Here is a 22,107-nt window from a genome sequence, read left to right as displayed (position 1 = left end):
ATATATTTTTAAGATATATTATAAATTTATTATTAATTTTATAAGATAATGTTGATTATTGATTGCTGTCTTTTGATTCTTATACTGATGAAGTAGATTATAAAATACTTATTCTTTCTCTCTCTTTCTCTTTTCCTCTTTTTAAATTATTTATTTTATCTTTTTCTCATATTATTCAACCATTTTATAATATAATTATTTTTCCTCTTCTTTTAAATATTATATTAGATATATATTAAAATTAACTATTAAATTAATTACATATGTTTTCTACATATATAAAATTATTAATTTATTCTTTCTCTCACCATTATCTATCATATTTTTTTCATCCTTCATCTATTATACTCCTATCCTAAGTTCATTCTTTTCTGTCATTCCCACCTCCTAAGGCACTATCAGTCTATCACAACCCCAATTTTTATTTCACTCACTACTACTCCTATGTCTCCGTTATTTCACACTGACACTATAGCAATCACACTCCACAAATCCTAAATTAATCTCTCATACTTCATTTAACATTCACAACGTTTTCATTCTCCATACAAGCTCTTACTCTATCGTTTGTCATTAATCATGTCTGGACATCAGCCATCTGCATTCACTAAGTCTCGAATTTCACCGTCCATAATTCATCGTGCCTTAAGCTCTGCCATCTCTCATCTCCTCGAGCATCGCTACTTTCAATTGGCCAACATCACGACCGGTGGCGGAGCTTGAAAAAATTTTGGAGATAAGCTCCTCTGGCTAAACAGGGGCGGAGCTTGAAAAATTTTTTTAGATGCCAGAAATCTTAATAAAAAATTATATAATAATATTTATATTAAAATAAAATTTATATATATAATTATTTTATTTTTAAATTTATTATTAATATGTAGGATTATATATGGTTAAGATTAATAAAAAATAATTTTGATTTTGATTAATAAATTTTTTTGTTTAGATTAATAAGCCAATTTGATTTTAAATAAAAAATCAATTATAAAAAAAATCAGTTTTTACATGAAAAAAATTAATTTTTGCATATAAAAATCTATTTTTATTTAAAAAATTAATTTTTTATTTAAAAAGTGATTTTTTTTTAAAAAAATTAATTTTTTATTTAAATTATATACAATTAATTTTACTTTTGATAATATTTATTTCTCAAAAATTTTAAGATTAATTATTTTTATTATTACTTTGGATAATATTTATCTTTCAAAAGTCTCAAGATTAATTATTTTTATTACAAATTAAATAATATAATACAACAAAATAAAATCTTAAATTTTTAATAAAATAAAAATATCAAAATTTATTAATGTAAACAGTGTTATACTATAATGGCATTAAATTTGTAAAGTTGATTTAAAAATAAAATTTTTTTTATTAATAACTAATATTACTATTAGTTATATTATAATTTTTATTATTTTAAAAATAAAATAATGCATGAAACTATATGAGTAGTTAAATATGATTTAGTGTTAATTTTATAATGATATTTAATTTGTAACATTGTTTTAAAGATATGTCATTTGTTGTTGATTTAAATATATGTTATTTGTTATGTCAAATAGGATAGGATAAAAAATTTGAAAGAATGATAAAGATGGACATAAAATTCAAATACATAAGTTGAAAGTATATCAATTTAATCAAACAAACTAATTTTATTTTCTTTAGAGTAGAATTACTAATATTTTTACAAAAATTTTGGGGGGACCATGGCCCCTTGCCCTAACAAAACTCCGCCAATGGTCACGACTGACCCATCTTCTGTTTCTTTGAGTTTTGTGTTGTTGTTGTTCTCTTTTTTAACTCTCCTTTTCATGGACCATTTTCTGCTTTTATATTTTTTTGTTTTTTGTTTTTTTGGTATTCCTGTGTTTTTTAAAAGTTCAACAATATCAGTTCTAATTTAAGGTGAATATTTCCTAAATGGTGGAGGTGAATATTTCCTAAATGGTGGTGATGAAGATGCTAATGATATTAGTAGGTGAAGATGGTAGAATGGAGTGGTGGCAGGAGATGGAATAGGGCAAAATAAAGAGGTGGTTTGGTATTAATGGTGGTAAACCATGATGCAGTGGGTGATGTTGGGGGCGCACATGAGTGGTGAACAAGAAATGTAATTAGGAAAAAGAAAGGTTTCATTATTCTAAATTTTTAATTAGGTTCTTATATATTTTCTTTAATTAAATTTTTATACCATATTAAATTTTATAATTAAGTCTTTATTAATGATAAATATTGAAAAAATGTTTATAAAATATAAATTTATTGATTGACCTATACCTTTATCATCTACCCTTTTCCATTTTCACCACCCTCCTTATTTCCCCATCTACCATCTCCTCATCCCCCTCTTTTATCACCATCCTTTACCAACAAACTCTTTTTTTTTCATAGCAAAAGTTTTGTCATAATCAACACAAATTCAGAACCAAAATTTTTGCCATAATAAACTTTTAACATAATAAAAAATAAGCAAAAGACATTATTAGAACTCATAGTTAGAATTTTTTAATATAATAAAAAAATTAACATAATCAATAAACAGAAATAAAACCAATTTAAAGGCAGAAGTAGTAGAATGAAACAAAAACAAAATAAAACATAAACAAAAGTAAGATGAAGTGTTAAATTCGATTCTCCTGGAATCTGAATCAAGACTTGTAGATCTAATAGCATCGGTCTAAGTCGCAAAGATGCTGACACCAAGAGATTTGTAGTAGGGTTTGCGGTAGATGAAATGTGGGATTTGATCATGTTGCGTTCATCTGCGTCTACGGCGCATGTCGGGATGAAGTGAGCGTTGCCAACAAGACCCTCGCCGTTGGAGATTCCGTTTACGATGATCATTCCAACTCCACCAGCTTTCTTCACCACCAAACCTTTGGCAACCTTAGGGCTACTTTTCTGATCGCAAACCATGATTTTGCTTCTCGCTAATCTCGGATTCAGTGAATTCTCCATACAGAGTAAATTAAATAGAATACTAGATTTTTCAGGCTACACAAATTGGTACATTTTTTTTCTTCAATAGAGCTTTAGCATAGAGCGAAATTCTGCAGAATATCTTTTCGTTGTCGAGATTCACTATTTATGGTATCAAGTTTTTTCAATTGCATCTTTTTCTGAATAAACTATCAATTAAATGTTTTAGTCACTTTAACAAACAAAATATATATTTTAGGGGTCATTTTATCAGAAACAAATATTGAGGTGCATTTTGTCAAAAATTGAATTTTTCAAGTACCAAAATGACTATTTACTCAGAATAAAAAAATACAGGTATTAAAGAGTGTTGAATAAGACACCATTTCCCCTTGAGAAAACACTTTTGACAGAAAAATAAAATAGACACAATCACAACACAATAATTTAACGTGGAAACTCTAATTACCGGAGAAAAAATCACGGCCGTTGTCAAATGACAACCAGAGAATATCACTATGTGAAAATTGTTACAACACATAGACTTCTTTCTCTCTAACACCGGCACTCCAATACACCCATACTCTCTCAAAGCAAATATCTAACTACACCTCACAACACTCTCTAATCAAAGAGTACAGAGGAAAAGAAAAATCAGATACAAGTTTAAAGTGTTTCTGACTGGTACAAAAACAAATGGAGAACTTAGTCTCATATTTATAGCCTAGGCCACCCACTCCATTTGCTATCCTAAGTAATGTGAAACTAATTCAACCAAATCCTAACAAAGAGTAATCAAGTGTAAATCTAATACAAATGACCACGATAACGCAGAATTTTTAGTCCTTACGAGAGCACAACAAAGTACAAGAATTGTTTTCTACAACTGATGTGACCCACAAAAATAAAAATGTAAAAACCAATATCAGATTCCATGTTTTGCAATTAACATTCTACACCCTATCGTTATTTTTTGAGGTTCCTAACTTCCTACACAAGAAACATAAATTTAACTGAAACTGGAGTCCAGCAAAGAGAGAAAACATATAAAGTTCATGTCTTAAAAAGAAATTACTCGTGAAAAGAGAATGATTCATTACTTGCTTTTCCAATTAAAATTAGGAATATATATACACACGAGCTGTGCCAGCTGGCAAACAACTAATTGAAATGCTAAAACAGAACTAACAAATTAACTAACCTGACTACATCATCAACTAATTATTAACTAACCAATTTATACAACTAGTTAAATTAAATGTGGTCCACAATATTCCTACTCAAATTGGCAGGTGTATATTGAACATGCCAAGCTTGAAACCAAGTTGCTAAATTGAGCTAAAGTCAACGGTTTAGTGAATACATCAATTAGTGATGGGTTCTAATAATTAACATGAATGAGCTTGATGAATCCTGCCACTACATTTTCACAAATAAAATGGCAATCAATTCCAATGTCTTTGATTCCTTAATGTAGGGTTGAAAACATATCAGGCCTACAATAAAATTTACTGCCCTAAACTTAGACTGCAACTTGCTATTGGCTATTCACCTTGTATTAAGTCTAGCCGCCTATTATAAAATCTAGTATGGTGTCTAAAATAGTAAAACCTATTAAAAGATCTAACAATTTTAAAAAAATAAAAAAATAGCAAAATAAATAGAAAAATGAAGATAAAGCAAATATATTACATATATTAAAATATAAAATGTATATATGTAAATTAAAAAGACAAGAGCTTAGTGGATAAAAATGTTTAAATATCATAAAGGATATTAGTTTAAAATTTCATTACATATATATTTACAGATTCAAGTCTCCCTAACAGGCCAAACAAATTATTTTATAAGTCTAGATTTGACTTATTAAAGAATTTAAGCTTTTAAAATAGATTGGATCTAAACATATTTTCTGTCATATCAGACCAAATATAAGTTAAACAAGAGACTTCCTAACAAGTTGCTTGACCTTTTTTCACCCAGACATTCATAAAATTTTTGAATTAGACGCAATGTGAAGAATGGATTGAGAGTCACAGAACAACATAAAAAGCTAAATCTCAACTTGAAAATCCAAGAAGAGTCCGCTTAGCCAAGTTTATTCAGCAGCTACTGCTGCCATGGCCCAATACTTAGATTCAGCAAAGTACTTAAAGGCTATTTGCTATTCCCTTGATCTCCATGATACGATGGAATCACCAATGAATACAAAATAACTTGTTACACTACTCCTTGCGTCACCCTGCTCAACTAGAATTAACGTAGGCAATAGCCTTATTTTTTATTTGGCCTTATTTTTTAGGCTTTTTTTTTTTGTTATGGAAAGAAATAATGTGTAACACTATGAAATTGACGTGTGTAAAAAAATTGTACTACTATGGTGTCATATTTAAAATGCAAGTTGCGTTTTGAACTTGTTTATTTTTTTTTTAATTTTAAAATACACTAAACATAAGTTACGTTTTGACATTTTCAATTTTTTTAATTTTGTTTTAGGCTAAACGCAGGTTGGCGTTTTTTAAGCCTGAAAATTTAAAGCAGGTTGCGTTTTGTGAGTGTCAGAAACTTTTTCTTGGAAGCCTTAAAATGCAAGTTGCGTTTTGTACACAAAATAATATTTAAATCCACAACTTTGCCTATAAATATGAAGTCCAGTTTCATTCTCTTCAGCTTCACTTTTCCTCTTACTCTTTCTTGCATAAAGTCCTTAGTGGTGTGCTTTTTTGGCAGTTAATTGTGTCAAAAAAATAGAGTTAGTTGAGGCTGAAGTTATGGAAAGTGTTGCAAATTTGCGAGTATATTATGTGTTTGTTTGGGTGCCATTATTTTGTTAAAAAAAGATTTTTTCAATGAAAAATATCTTTTTTTTTATTTTTTAGCGTGTTTGGTAAATTTCTAATAGTAAAAGTAAAAGCACTGGAAAAATTAAAAAAAACATCTTTTTTTAAAAGATTTTTTCCTTAAAAAAAGATTTTTTATGTAATAAATAAATAAAAAAGTACTTTTATATTGTTATACCCAAACATAATTGATAGATAAAAAGATCTTTTTGCATGAGATATCCAAACATAAAATTACTTTTACTTCTTCATAAGATCTTTTAAAAAAAGATAACTCGAAAAAAGATTTTTTCTTAAAAGCTCACCCAAACAAGCCATATAACGGTGAGGTTATACCAAACACACATGAAGGAGTGACTTTTGTTTGTGAATGTCCGTTGTCATTTGCTATTCCATGTACCATGAGTTTGTCGAGTTGCAAAATGGTCTTTGTAATAACATTCAAAGCCACATTTTAAAAAGGGTAAGCAATCTTTTATACAAAAATCCTGTGCAAGTATTTGGTGGGCTAATACAGTTTCAAATAATGTCCATCACTGACGATGCCAGTATGCAGCAGATGTTGTGTATTTATCAACAAACCCGATCTCACGTGCTGATGATAGAGCTGTATATTGAGTTTGAACAGCAGTCGGGGATGGGTGCGGTCGGCGACGAGGTCGATGTTGATGAGCTCAGAGATATATATTAGGAAGAAGATAATAATGACAGTGAAGAGGAATTCGAAGCTAACTATGAAATCGATGACGAAAACGATAACGGAGACTTGGTAGGCAATCCGTCGGTGCAAAATGAAGCGAATGCGATTGTAAGCCAGCACCCGTTTGGTGTTCCATCTTTTATGCGGACTCTAAATCTCAAAGCCATGCATACCCTGAAATTTCTTGAGTATGCGAGTACGGGTATGATTATTAACTCAAGTTTCCTATAGCGCTTATTTTATTTGCCTTGTTTGACTGATGGTGGTGCGCATGTCGTAGGTGAAAGCAACACAGCGGCGGAAGATGACGAGTTTAGTGTCGGAATGAAATTCGGTTCAAGAGAGTCAGTGATATCTGCAATCAAAAGCTACACCATCTCTAGAGGAGTTGATTACACTGTGTATGAGTCTGAGCCACAGACATTCTATGTGAAATGTAAGGGGTATGGTGCAGGGTGCGACTGGCTTATCCAAGCTAACTTGATTCGAAAAAAGCTTGTTGGGAGATCAAGAGATACAATGGCAAGCACACGTGCACCATGGACACGATTTCACAAGATCATGCCAAGTTGGACTCAGACACAATTACATATGCCATTAGGCCGTTGTCGAAGCAGACCCATCGATAAAGGTAAAGTATATTATTGCAGAAGTTCAATCCAGGTTCAACTACACTGTGAGTTACTGCAAGGCTTGGTTGGCAAAGCAGAAAGCTGTCGTAAAAGTTTTCGGTGATTAGGAAGTTTCTTACTAGACTCTGCCAGTATGGTTAAAAGCAATGGCGGTAAAGATGCCAAGGTCTCGTGTTCAAATTAAAACGCTCCCCGTTTACCGAGAGAGTGAGGAGGTTCAAGGTGTAAGAGTTCTGTACCGCGTTTTTTGGAGCTTCTATTCGTGTATTGTAGCATTCAGACACTACAAGCCACTAGTGCAGGTTGATGGCACGCACCTATACGAAAAATATAAAGGTGCACTTCTGGTAACGGTTGCACAAGATGAGAATCAACACATTGTGCCTATTGCATTTGTAATAGTCGAGGGCGAGACGGCAGACGCATGAGAGTTTTTCCTAACCAATTTGCGAAGATATGTTGTTACCATTGATGATGTGGGTATTATTTTTGACCGCCATACCTCCATTGACGCTGCAATAGCTCGCAGTAATGGTGCATGGTCACTACCAAGGGCGTGGCACATGTACTGCATTAGGCACATCGGGTCAAACTTCTTGAGGAGGTTCAAGGCTCTATATTTGCATAAACTCGTGGTGAATACAGGTATTTCAACTCGCTGTTATAGTTCTATTCATAGTAAATTTGTGGCATCTGCTTATGACTAAATGGTTTGTTCAACAGGCTATTCTAGGATGGAACAGGAGTACAACAAAAACTACCAAAAGATTAAAGAGTGGGGTGAGGCATATACTCAATCGTGCGATGACATCAGTGTTGAGAGATGGGTATTGGCATTCGATGGTGGTCATCGTTGGAGACATATGACAATAAACTTGGTAGAGTGCATACATTCTGTCCTGAAGGGTGCACGCAATCTTCCCATCACTACCATTGTCCGGTCAACTTTCTATCGGCTAAATGAATTGTTGACTCGGAAGAGTACCGAGGCTCATGAGCGTCTCCACAACGGATTCACGTATTCAAAATTTGCAACAAACAAAGTTGAAAAAAGCTTTCGACGTGCAGGAAACATTGTGGTCAACCGATTCGACAGGCACAACGAGATGTTTGAGGTTCGCCGAAATGCAAGATGGTACCATTTACACTGTTAACCTTGCACAACGACACTGCGACTGTGGCCATTTTCAGGTCGAGCGACTCCCATGTCGCCACGTGCTTGCATGTTGCGCCAACCAGCGTCTTGATTGGCAAGTATACGTGCACGACGTGTACAAGATGTCTGAAATTTGTAAGGTGTACAGAGGCGAGTTTGTTCTGATAGGTGACCCATTTACATGGGATAGATATGAAGAAGCGAAGGTGATCGCCAACTAGACGTTGAAGCGCGTGACAGAAAGAAGACCGAAGTCAACCCGCTACTTAAATGAAATGGATTCGCGGGATATGCGTAGTTCTCACCGGTGCACTATATGTGTACGCGAGGGACATAGCCGCAGTCGATGTCCTCAGCGCGCAGGTCCAAGCTCCGCTGGAGGTCATTAGTGGTTTAGCTTTTTAATGTAACTTTGTTATGACGTACTCCTTAAACTAGTTAGCAATTTATGATATATAAAGTTTTTTACTCATTATGTAACTTTTTAATAAATAAACATTTCGTTCCAAAAGTGCAACACGAATATCTCAAATAGAGTTATACGAGAACAAAGCTAAATACGTAATAATAATAATATTGAACAGAATAATCTAAATATAAGGTATAACACTGAACACAACTCTGAATACAACACTGAATGCAAGATCAACTGTAAGTCTGCAACAGACTACTTCCTCGACGCCTTCTTCGAATACAAGGATGGGGTATATTTGTCCGGAGGCGTAGTCTGTGTCCGTAAGTTATACGGATGACCCTGAGACACATCGGCATCCAGCCCACTGCCAACATCAGGACCACCGAAATCTGTCATGCTCGCACCACCGGTGTCATACAAACTGGAACCACTCATCCCCGGAATCTACATGACCCGTCGACTGATCAAAGTCGAAGTCACTGCATGACCTGAAGTGGTGCGACGACCCCCAGACTGCTGAGATGTAGCAGGCCCTTCTTGCGGTGGCGTCGAAAATAGATAATATGTATCTCTCAGGTCCTGAGAGAAGCTAATGGTGTCAGATCCATCCAACAGACTAAAGTGACCCTCGACTGGAATTACCAGCTGTGGTATGTAGGGCTCAGGTACCTGCTACGACTGTGGTTCCGGTATATATGGTGCCTGCTTGATATGCCGACCACTGCTGCTACTCTTGGTCATAGGTCGGATCCTGAAACTGCTGGGCATATGCCGGATCTTGAAAATGCTGGGCATATGCCAGCATCTGATAGTGGTGCTCATATGTCGGGACCTGATAGTGGTGCTCATATGCCGGAACCTAATTAACAATTAATTATAATTAATAGTAATTAATTACAATAATAATTACTTAAAATTTAAAACGATAATAATAATAATAATAATAATAATAATAATAATAATAATAATAATAATAATAATAATAATAATAATAATAATAATAATAATAATAATAATAATAATAATAATAATAATAATAATAATAATAATAATAATAATCTAGTAATTAATAAAAATACCTGAAACTGCTGCTCATGAGACGGGACTTGCTGCTAAGGGCCAGCTGGTTCTTCCTATTGCTGCTGTGGTTCATCGGCGCCAACCTCTTCACCTGCAACTCTATCTGACAGTCGCAGGTGAATCCCATAATGCTGTGTGTACCACTCGTAGTACACTGGGAAAGGATGAAAGTCAATAATCTCCTCGCCTAACTGCAATGTGTTATAGTGGTCAGATCTCCACCTGTTAACTCATTGACTGTAAATCTCTCTCCAGTCATGGTTCTGTGCTCCTGTCAACCGCTTGCAATGATCACGACCAAGGTCAAACGCCAGACCTGGTGGAAGTTATTGCATCCCAAACTGTTGTCTAATTCGGTCTGTCGGGTGCTATTCTATGCACTCGAATGATACTAGTGGCGACTGGGTGGAGCACATAACCAACTGGGCAGCGAGGACATTCGGAACCTACACTCCCATATACGACTGCCATATAAACTGCATATTAGTTACCAAGAGGTCGATTAGAAAAATTATTCTTCTGAATAAAAATATTGGACATTAATGGTTACAAGTTACATCGTCAACTCCCATGTCGTCGAGTCCTCGCCTAAAATGCGCAGTAGGCCTACGTATATATCTTGTATGTCGGCGCCAATGGCTCCACCTAACAAAAAACAAAATAATAATAATAATAATAATAATAATAATAATAATAATAATAATAATAATAATAATAATAAACAATACCGTCGCGCAAGTAGAATACCAACGTCGCCGAGCTGATCGCGGGATATAGGTGCCAGGAGCGACATACGCTCCTACGCCTAAACAAAAAGCAATATTAGTGGGCCGTCCATCTCTTTACAGTTGTATCGTGAAGCACGGCACAACGATCTGTATAAGTGTGTCACACTGGCTACCCCCCAACTGTATCCTGAAATTCGGTGAAAATTCCGAAGTAGTGGTAGAAAATTCAAGTTCAATGAAGTGGTCGACTTATTCGGAAACACTACTGTTTCGAGCACGCAGAAAATGTACGTCCGGACGTACCGCTCAACAGACTCCTAAGTGTCACAAGGCTCAGTGTCTTTGCACCTCTAGACCTATGCGAGATTAACCTTCCCCAACACGTGATCTTGTGGACCGGGCTCCCGACCAAAATATGCAATGCAGTTCTCCACCAAAAATTGGTGACTGCTGTCTGATCTACCCGTAACGGCCTCCCCATTAATCGGGACATCTTCCAACGTCACTATCACTTCACCAACCAGAAGATGAAATGTGTGAGTCTCCGGCCTTCAGCGTTCCACCAAGGCACTCAGTACTCAGTAGTGCAGAATGACCTCTCATTTCGCCTGCTCGCAAAACGTGTTGAAACCCAGTCAATACTAGTACCGCTCCGCTACCTCGTTAAAGGTATCTGGCGGATCGAATTTTCTGGGCAACAAATTCCTGATAGCCTGCAAAAAGAAAAATAATAATTATTAAATATATATAAATAAAGAATATAAAAATAAATATATTTATTCATCATAAAATTAAAAAAAAAATTACTTACCCATTGAGGATGATTTAAATATTCAATAATGTGTTTTTTAGGTAAAATAAAATTATGAACCATTTTTTCTTCATCACTAAACGAAGCCCCAAACCTTCACTGATCCTTCCTCCTCACAAATTTACTCCCTTTCACCCTTAACCCCAACCCTTTCACTCTCAAAACTCACTTACAGCATGTAAAATGAAAAGAAAACTGAAACTCTCATGGCCTGCGTTTTGGTTTTATAAGCCGGCTCCACCACTCTCCTTTACACGTGTCACACATGCAGGTGGGGAGACTGCCAAACGCATGTTGCGTTTTGAAGCTTCGAGGTGTTGGCATACAAGGGGCACAGGAACACGTTTCGAAGCTGCGTTCTCCTCCCATACCAAACGCAAGCTGCGTTTTGCAGTTCAGCTCAGTCAAAACGTAACCTGTGTTTTGCATGATACTGAATTCACCAGTTCCACATTTGTGGATTACTCACCATAATACAATATCATTGCATATCACGTTTTTAACTTCCATAAATAAATTAATTTCTGTATTTTTTATTTGGCAAAAACAAGTCCTGTCCAGGTGTCCTTTTAAGGTATCTCAATAAATGGTGCTAGCCTAAAGGTGTGTAGTGGTTGGCCGAGACATGAATTAACTGAAGGTGGATACTTTGTAACTGATATCAAGGTGTGAAATAATGATATACATCAGCTTCCAATGATTCTTCTACAGCTTACAAGATCCTGAAGCAAATTCCTAGTAGATGCACTGAATCTCAGGTTAGCTTTGTCTGGAAGAGTGGTAGGTTTAGCTTCAACAAAATTAGTGTCTTCCAGTAGGCAGAGTGTATTTGCTTTTAGTTAAGGCAATGCCCTCCGAAGATATAGCCAATTCCAATCATAAGTATTTGAAGTCTCCAAGAATTTTCAATTTAAAAATTGACTGAAGCAATCTCTTTACCTTGTTCAGCATGTCCTTGGAAGGGATAGCTAGGATGAATTATTCACATATACTAACAAGTTTCTCTAGTGTCATGTGAAAAGAGAGTAATCATGCTTTGATTGATTGATGTTGTTGTTGAGTAATGCTGAGGAGAATTCGCAAAATCATTGTCTTGAAGCTTGCTTCAAACCATAAATTAATCTATTCAACTTGCACACAAGACATAGACCTGTAACCAAGTAGCATATTCATATACACTTCAAATAAATCTCCTTCAAGAAAATGTTGTTGACATCAATTTGGTGAAATACCGTGAAATTGTTAAAGATCCTTTGTTCAAGGTCACGGATTCAAGGTGCACTGCTCTGAGAAAAATGAGTCTTCAAATCTTGCAACAGTAATGCAATTGAACTAGATGACGCTTGCTGCAATATCCTTGAAATGGAATTCAGTAACCAAGTTGTGATGATATCGTTCGTCCATTGCCATGTTTCTATAAGCACCGGATCTAGAAACCAAATCTGGCTTCACCAAGGAACCATCAATAAATCTAATTTTGCCCTTGCCACTTAGAACAAGTCGCATGGATTAGCACCATGAGGTTTAGTTATCTTCTTGAAGAGGTTACGAGACTAGCACAAGCCCTAGATAATCACTGGACTGGAACACCTAGGCCTCAAGAATTGGCGAGGCAAGCGTTGCATCTGAGTTGACGAGTTCCCATAAGAAGGATTTGCACCTGAGTTGACGAGTTCCCATAAGAAGGATTTGCGCCGGAAGAGGTGGACATGGAGCAAAGGGAAGAGAACGAAGGGTAGGGGAAATTGAAGAGAGAGAACATTTTTTTCCCATAAAGTTTGCTTTTGAGGGAAAGTTGCAGAAACCGGAATGGAAAATTTCTTCTGAACCAAATTGAGACTAAAACTTGTGAAAAGAGAATGTGTTACTTGCTTTTCCAATAACAATTGGGAATGTATATACATATATCAGAGTTGTGCCCGTTGGCAAACAACTAATTGGTATGCTAAAACAGAACTAACAAACTAACCTGATTTCATCGTCAACTAATTATTAACCAACCAATTTATACAACTAGTTAAATTAAGTGTGGTCCACAATGCGCATGACAAAAAATTCATTTGATTGTAGTGCTTACACAATCTTACAGCTTTAATTTTAGATAATTGGAGGATCACCAAGCCTGAAAAAGATGGTGATAGAAGTTGATACGCAAGAGATAGCCACAACCTAAACAAGATCATAGAGTCGCAAGTTCAAAGTCAGCACACATATATAAAGACATGGCTTTACATGATTCTAGATCACCAATTTCGCATAACTTCCCCCAAACTCCATGATTAGAGGCGCATAGTTAATGCAGAAAATTTATGAGAACCAAGAAATATTAATCGAAAGATAGCAGCAGCAATGATCAAGATAGTCTGACAGCACATCTTAATGCTATACACGTTTCATGGTTCTTACACAAGCCTCTGTTTTACCTATTCAATTTTAATGGCTATACATATGACCAAAAAATCATACAAATATACAATGCTGCCAAGTACAAACACTATGAACAAGATGAAAAGTTCTAACTTCAAACCCTAATTATCACCAAACCAAAGCACAATATAAACAAAGCAATTAAACACTGCAAAAGCTAAATTTAAAATTTAATGAAAGTCATTCATTCCTCTGTGAACAAAGACAGAAACAGCATTGGAAGGAGAAACAAACCAGATAAGTCATGGTGAAAGGGTTGAACCAAAAAGGAGAACGGCAATCAAACACACTGGAAGATGTGGAGAGAAACAGATCTAATGGCAAAGAGACCCGACCCAAAACAAGAAAATGTCAAATCAAACCTCAGCTCATCAAAATATTGATGGACAATAGGAAAGAGGTGTAATAGACTTCTGGAAATGTGTTTGTAAGGAAAGAAAATCCAAGAAAGTTGAATGAAAATGGTAAAATAGATGAGTTCATCAAGAACTCAGAAAGGGGCGGAAAAATAGAAGCTTCAAGGAGGATGGAACCTTTGTGATACCATGTTGAGAATTAGGTGATTAAGGAAACAGAAATTTCACTAAATGGCGGAAAAGGTTCAATATACGAGTGCACCCTTATATAGGATGGTAATGTAACGAACTAGTAACTATTCCCAAATATCTAACTAACATTATAACATGTCTAATAGTCACGTGCGGCGTTGCAGGCAGTAAAAGGCAAAATGACCCAGACGACTGAAAAAAGATTGTATTACGCTCAAAGAGAATAGTAGAAGAATTTCATAAAATCACTAGCCTGAACCTAACTAATATATTGTTTGCAAAGAACCCTGGGCACTCATTCCCATCTAACAACATCTGCTTTGGTTTATTGCTTAAACAAACAAATCCAAGGACAAAACCAGAGAAAACTAGAGCAGAACAGCATCAGGTACATAATAAATATTTGAAGCCTTTCTTCCAAGTACTAAATAATGTACAGATAACTCGAAGTATTTGCAATATCTTGCAATAAAACACTTATCTACTTCCGCTACTCCTTGCTGGAGCCGGTGTCAGTTTTCTCTGGGACCGGTTGAATCCTCACATAAGGTTTTCTGGTTAAGGTCTCCCCTCTTAGAGCAGCAACATAACGATCATTCGTGTTCTCCTTCCGCTGTAGCTCTCCAAGGTATTCTGCCAGTCTCTCTTTATTTACTTGTCCCATCATCTGATCCGAAGTAAAAAAAACCCAGCATCAATAGTAACATACATAGAAAACTGAAGAGATAACTGAAAATTGTGCCACATTGAAGGAAAAAAAAAATACAAGATCTTGTTTTCATAAAGCAAATAAAGAGATGACACATTTCAAGAAACAGATAAATATATAGCTGAATGTATAGCCAAACGATGCTGTCCCGGACCAATATAACATTAACCGAAACGGGCAGTGATTCCTGCAAGTTCCTCATATTTGATGCAGTTATGCTTAACTATTTGTTTTTCCAATCTTACTCCTTCACCAATTTCCCGGAATAGTATTGCTTGTGCACCGGGGCTGCCGTTTTATAGATAGATGATTCCAATTCATATAAGAAAGATAGCCTTAAAGGGATTCATCGAACCAATTAATCCACATATAAGCGTCAATAGACAAAATAGGAACTTTACCAGTAGATTGCCATATCTGCTAATAAAGAAGCACATATAACATTGGTTCTCCTGTAAACTTCTAAAAGTAAAATGGAAATCCCTGTTGAGTGGTGCTGCCCAAATCAAAGACTTCGAAACAGGGATCGAGAGGTGAATTACAACAAAAATACTGAAATGAATAATTTTGTTTTCATTTCAGCAAATTGACCATATCATATAATGTAGGTTAGGTTAGGGAATCAAATTAGAGGCTCGTTGTGAAGCAGTTTGGAGAGAAATAAAGGGAAAGTGAAGGTAGAGAAGGACTTGCCAGTGATTCAGGGCGAGCACTTCTGCGAAGGTGGGATTCAAGCTGTTCGTTACGGGTGTTGGTTGCCTGCATGACGCCGTAGCCGATGACGCCCGGAACGACGCCGCATACGGTGGCAAAGGCTAGGAAGAAGGGTTTTGATTCGCGAGTCCTTCGAACGATCCATCTCCACGCCATTGGCGTCTCGTCACTTGAGTCGGTTGGTTAGTTTATAGGAAAAAGGGGGTTTGCGCGGTGGAGAGGGGTTACGACTTACGACTGATGGAGTGGGCTTTTGCTTGGGCAACAACAGCGAAGGCGGTGACCAAGTGGCAAGTGCTTATATTTGTGCATTCCACGGTACGCATATTATTTGAAGTTTTTAACTCTCACTCGAGTTACCACTGCCGTCTTAACGCAGTATCTTAGCTAGCAAACCAATCAAACGGATGATCGAATTGATCAAATTATTAATTCATTGATTTATTAATTCAATCGATTATCAGTTAAACTAATAAAATCCATAAAGAAAAACAATAATACTTTATATTCGTATAAAAGATCTAATCGAATTAAATTTTAATTTGGTTCTTGAAATTTGGCCTGATGTTCAAAATGACTCCATAATTTCATTAGTCCTAATTAAAACTTTAAATTTGTAATCGTGGTTTTGACTTATTTCTACGATTATCTCCGTTATTGGAATGCTGATCTAGGACAATTACATGATATATTGGACACTACTTAAATTACGGTGTATTGGTTTCGCATCTAAACTCTTTAGAAACCACATCATTTCAGTTTTTTGTGGGTTAAAATTCTCTTTCTTCGCACTATGATGATCATAAGTTGCAAAATATCAAGAAAACCCTTACACTTCTTTTTTCTCGTTCTCCCTGATACGTTGCTGTGAAATTCAAAGGAGCTCCTTGTAGTCATTCTGAAAATCTATACAAACTTGGGGGTTTTGGCAAGAGTGAAGAAATCACAAGATTTTTCACTCTTGTCAAAACTTGTGCTTGTGGTTTCTTCACTCTTGCCAAAACCTCAAAGTTCGCATAAATTTCTAGAATGGCCACAAGGAGCTCCTTTGAATTTCACAACACCGCATTAGGGAGAACGAGGAAGAAGAAGAAGAAAAAGTGTAAGAGTTTTTTTTTTACGTTTTGCAACTTATGATCGTCAAAGTGGGAAGAAAGAAAGTTTTAACTCTAAAAAAACTGAAATGACATAGTTTTCAAAGGATTTGGGTGCAAAACCAACACGCCGTCGTTTAAGTAGTGTCACCATGTCATGTAATTGCACCAGATCAGTATTCTGGTAACAGAGATGATCGCAGGGGCAAGCCGGAGCTACAATTGCAAATTTGGGGGTTCTAATTGAGACCAATAAAATTGTGAAGGTCATTCTGAGCATCGGGCCAAATTTCAGCGGTCAAATTGAGATTTAACTCGACCTAACCAAGTCATTCAAACACTTTTTTGTTAACGCGCCTCCCCCTCCCCAAGTTATGTGAAATACACGCACACCCCCTCCCCCTCCTATTAACGTAACAGAATTACGTAAAGCTTCTTCTTCAACGTAAACATTCTGTAACGTTAACGTTCCGATTGCAATTTTCGGATCTGCTCTACTGCTCGTCGTTCTTCTTTTTTTCTTTTCTGCTGCTCGTCGTTCTTCTTCCTATTCTTTTTCATTTTCTTCTTCAATCTGTGGATTTATCTTCTTCATTTTCAAATTTCAATAGTCTATCAAAACAATGAATGATTCAACTTCAAATCAGTTGAATGAGAGTGATTTGGATTATTTTTCTTAATTGAATCAAGCAAACAAGGTTTTTATTATTGAATTGAATTGAATGAAACTGATAAATTCTAGATGCAGGTGTTCTGATTTGGATTGAACTAAATTCAATTGAATGGAATGCAATCTCTGAATTCTAGATGCAGGTCTTTCGAATTTAATTATATATATACAATGTTCAAATTTGAATTTATATAATGGATAATGTTCCGTTCATTTAGTACTATACAATGGTTTCACTTTAATAACATGTTCAGTTGATTATGCAGATAGTTGTTCGAATTTGAATTTATATAATGGATAATGTTTCGTTCATTTAGTACTATACAATTGTTTCGCTTTAATAACATGTTCGATTCATTATGCAGACAGTTGTTCGAATTTGAATTTATGTAATAGACAATATTCCGTTCATTTAGTACTATACAATGGTTTCATTTTAATAATGTGTTCGGTTCATTATGCAAACAGTTGTTCGAATTTGAATGTATGTAATGGACAATATTCCGTTCATTTAGTACTATACAATAATGATTTTGTTTTAATAATGTGTTCGGTTCATTATGTAGACCATATGTGTTGTGGATGAACAATTTGTTCCAAAGGTTGGTATGATTTTCAAGACACTAGAAGAAGTTGAAAAGTTCTACAAAGATTATTTTAAACTTGCCGGTTTTTCTACCAAAATAAGGAACACGACTCGGAAGGGAGATGAGATTAAGAATCAACTAATCGTATACAGTAGAGAGGGACTCTTGATGTTTAGGTGTTTCTGAAACTGAATACTGATATAAACATTTTTTTCAAATTAGCTTTCTGCAATAGTGCTATATACACTTTTTTCAGTTCATCTAGTGTATTAATTTTGGTTCATTTGTGTTTTTGGGACTCTTGATATTTGATAAATACCTTCAATCCATTCACTATGAACCTAGAATAAAACAGCAGTCCAAACAGGGAACAAAACAGCAGCTAGACAGTTCCAACAGATATATACATTAACATCTCAAACCGACAGGACAATGACTAATCCATCTTAAATCAGATATATACATTAACATTAGATTTTCAATAACATTTACATTAATATTCACTATATATATATTAAAGAAGAAGTGTTTGCTTTTTTAAACAAGTTAAACAAATTAGTGTTAATTACAACGAGTTAAAGAAACTACAACCTATATACTATCTATATTGCCAGATGTGAATTTACAAAAAAGGGTTTGAGAGGGCAACAGATAACTTGGAGAGTCTTATGGCTTCAGATGCCTGAATTACTTGGTCTCTTATTTTATTAATTTTGTTCGTTGATTGTTGAACCTGATATATTCTGCTTTAACTCCCTCTCCGCCCTCCATCAAGGGTTTTGCCCCAGCATAAACCCTCATTTGGGATATTATTAATCCCTGAAAAGGATATAAAAAACAAAATCAAGCATAATGAGTGATTGAATAAAACGTGATAAACATTCAATCAGTAAGAAAAATATTTTCTACATGCAAATGAACTCAAGTGAACACTTAACAATCAAGTGAATCTAAATTGTAACACCCTAATTACCCTAAGCCTTACCTCTAGCCGTAAAGTAAAAGTTAATCAAAGGTTACGACAATTCTAAGGCTTATACATATTTATATATAGAAGGAAATAATATATTCTAGAAGCCCAATGAAAGATTAAGCTCAAAAACAAAATTACAAAAGCGCAAAACGTTCACACGAAGCTAACGCATAAGATACAAGGTGTGGATGCAAAAGAATAGAACATATATAGATATAAGAGTATAATAATCATAGGGAACTAGCCACAACCTGCGGATTTTAAGCCGACTAGTTACAAACAGAAAAATACAAAATTTTAGAATTAAAACAGCTTATACAACTTATCTCTTACGTAAGCCTCTAAGGCCATAAAGTCTAAAACTAAAAGAGTGAGAGAAAGCACTACAACAACATAAAACAGAAATAAAGCAAGAAGAAACCATACTCCGCTCTGCCACTATGTCCGCAATTTTACCGAGGTGAATTACGACCTGCATCTGAAAAACAACAACAAAGTATGGAATGAGAACTGAATGTTCTCAGTATGGTAATAGCGCCCAATATGTAAGATGTAAGACTCCGGGACGCCGAACGCAATTCTAGAACTTCACATCGAATACGGATATTCAAGCTTAGAATAAAATAAATAAATAAATAAATAACTTAAACTATAAACCGGGTTATCTAACTTAGGGAAATTCTAACTAATACTAATCACACCGCTGTATCCCACAGCTTTTGCCACCCTAACCTCCGTGTGATCCCATCGCCACCACCTACCTAACCTCCTCAGCGCCAGACAATCACAAATAATACAAGCAAGTAATACACATTTAATATTCAAGTACCACAATTAATTCAAGAAGCAAGTAGGTATATTATACAATTAGGCAAACTCAAGTAATCAAAGCAAACAAGCACATAAAAGACGCATATGATGAATTCCTATCCTATTGGCTCGTGATATCACTTGTCGGTACGTAAATGCCAACCCGACACATCCTCCCGGATGTAGCCTTTTCTGCCACGCCAGGGATATAGTGCCATGCACACTCATGTAGTAGTGAATCTGTTTCGCCAGAGATATAGTGCCCTTTACACTCATGTAGTAGGGAGTCTACTACACCAGGGATATAGGCCCTGCACACTTCATGCAGCAGAGAAGGAAATAACAACAACAAATCATGCAGCAGAAAAATTTGCCACGCCAGGGATATAGGCCCTGCACACTCTCAACAACATTTACTCATGCAGCAGAGAAATCTGCTATGCCAGGGATATAAGCCATGCACACTCTCAAACATCCAACAAGTTCATCAACCTCAAACCATCACTAGTCATCACCATTTCTCATCTCAAATCACTTCCAATTATCAATTCTCAACATTCCACGGATATAGTACCTAGCACACTTTCCTTCAATATCCATCAAGCTCATAATAACCATCATCAGTTCTTAATTCCATTCCAAACTCATTAGTTCGTCAGTTTCTCAATTCGTTGTCAGTAATCACCAATTTCACTACTCCTCCTTCTCTCTCAACCAAACTCAACCTCAATACACCAGAAACCTAAATCTCTGTTTGCTAACTTTTCAAAGTAAAATCCAAATTAAATCTCCTAGGACCTTTTCCATGTATTGATGCCCAAAAAATAAGCCAAAGAGTCTTAAAATGGTGTTTCAGAAGTGTACAAACTTGTTGGGAAGGTGAAATAGTTGAAAACAAGAATTTATTTTGAAAAACAGGGCATGTGTGTTTCGAGGGTTACCTGAAACTGTAGATCGATCTTGGGTGAGATCTTCTGTGCTGGTCGGAGCCAACGTGTCCGGCAGGTGTGTAGCGGCCGGAGCTGGTGTGTCCGACTTGTTGGACTTGGTGGTGGTGCTGATCCTTCGTCCCCGGAGGGTGGGGGGTACCTGCAAGAGACTCCGATGCTTAAGTTAGCAAGGGTATTAAGCAGGTATTGAGTAGAATCAGAGTATGAGTTTTACCTGGGTGCTCCAGTGTATTTATAATGGTGAGATGTGGCCTCCTGCGGATAAGATAAGTTAGTTATCTTATCTTATCTTTATCTTATCTTTAAGTGAGGTCATCTTTAAGGGAACCGCCTTTATCTCTATGGGCTTGGGCTGCCCTTGGATTTGGGGCGCGTTCCTCTATTTGGGCCCTTCGTTTGGGCTTTCCTGTGACTTGGCCGAGCTCTTTGAGGAGAGGTCGGGTTGTCCTGACCTGAAGAGGTCGGTCGCTCTGTCTGTCGAACATCCCGGGTCGGACAGCTCGACCCAGGGTATGAACAGTGCCCCTGCTTGAGCTCGGTCTTTCTGTTGGGGTCGAGTTTTTGACTTCGGTCCTTTCATGATGAAGCAGAACTCAAGCATTTTGTCGATTTCTTCTTTTTGTAGAATCTTTTGAATGTAGAACGTTTTCCTCTAAAGGCGCGTGTTTTTATATCAGCGCTTTGCTTTGGGAACGTGAAAGGGTTTAGTACCTTCATTAATTGGTATTAATTGCCCCATTTTCTCCTGGCTTTTATTTTGAATTTTCTCAATAAAAAACGGTTTCTCTTCTTCGCTCTTCTTCGTAACTTCTCCCTTTACTCTCTCATTTTCTGTTTCTTTTGTAACTTCTTCCTGCAACGTCTGTTCTGTCATTGCTCTCTGTGGAAGAGGGGTGATTACCAGATTTTCTCCTTCTACCTTTGCGGTCTTTCGCTTCGAGGTTTTTCTTCTATTTCTCCAGGTTCGATTTTTCTTCCTCTGTTCCTTGTATATGTCGGTAGAAAGTTAAAATTTTGCTCAGAGAAAGTTGGGATTTTTCTGTTTTTACCATGCCTGATTGTTTGCGTGTTCTGGATTTTCTTCGTTTTTTGGTGCGAGTCTTTTTCTTTTCTTGTTGCTTGAATCTTTTCTTAGGACTTTTGCATGTTGTCCCCGCTTCTGGTTGCGCCTTTGATGATGATTTTTTGCTTGGTATTTTTGATGTTTGATAATGCTTTTTGCTGATAGACTGTAGAAAGGTGGTGACTTTGTGTTTTTGTTTTTGCTTCCTTTGTTTCCTTTGAGACTTTATTTTCTTTCTGATGAGTGCCAGGGCGTAAGCTATAGAAATTTCT

The 22,107-nt window shown here is 35.9% G+C and overlaps 2 protein-coding genes across 2 annotated transcripts; both read right to left on the bottom strand.

The window, feature by feature from the left end:
• Positions 1-9,207: 9,207 nt before the first annotated feature.
• On the bottom strand, positions 9,208-10,039 carry LOC110279099 (uncharacterized). The gene is made up of 2 exons (XM_052258686.1): positions 9,751-10,039; positions 9,208-9,530 (listed from the first exon to the last, which is right to left on the bottom strand). Exons 1-2 carry the CDS (start codon positions 9,876-9,878, stop codon positions 9,344-9,346), a joined length of 315 nt encoding a protein of 104 aa, XP_052114646.1. The 5' UTR covers positions 9,879-10,039; the 3' UTR covers positions 9,208-9,343.
• Positions 10,040-14,489: 4,450 nt separating this feature from the next.
• On the bottom strand, positions 14,490-16,009 carry LOC107478315 (uncharacterized). The gene is made up of 2 exons (XM_016098455.3): positions 15,668-16,009; positions 14,490-14,932 (listed from the first exon to the last, which is right to left on the bottom strand). Exons 1-2 carry the CDS (start codon positions 15,842-15,844, stop codon positions 14,756-14,758), a joined length of 354 nt encoding a protein of 117 aa, XP_015953941.1. The 5' UTR covers positions 15,845-16,009; the 3' UTR covers positions 14,490-14,755.
• Between the last annotated feature and the right edge of the window lie 6,098 nt (positions 16,010-22,107).

The sequence above is a fragment of the Arachis duranensis genome, chromosome 3 (genome assembly GCF_000817695.3).
Source record: "Arachis duranensis cultivar V14167 chromosome 3, aradu.V14167.gnm2.J7QH, whole genome shotgun sequence".
Classification (NCBI taxonomy): Eukaryota; Viridiplantae; Streptophyta; class Magnoliopsida; order Fabales; family Fabaceae; genus Arachis; species Arachis duranensis.
Note: the sequence above shows the minus strand (reverse complement) of the source record. Positions and strands in the feature narration are given on the sequence as shown.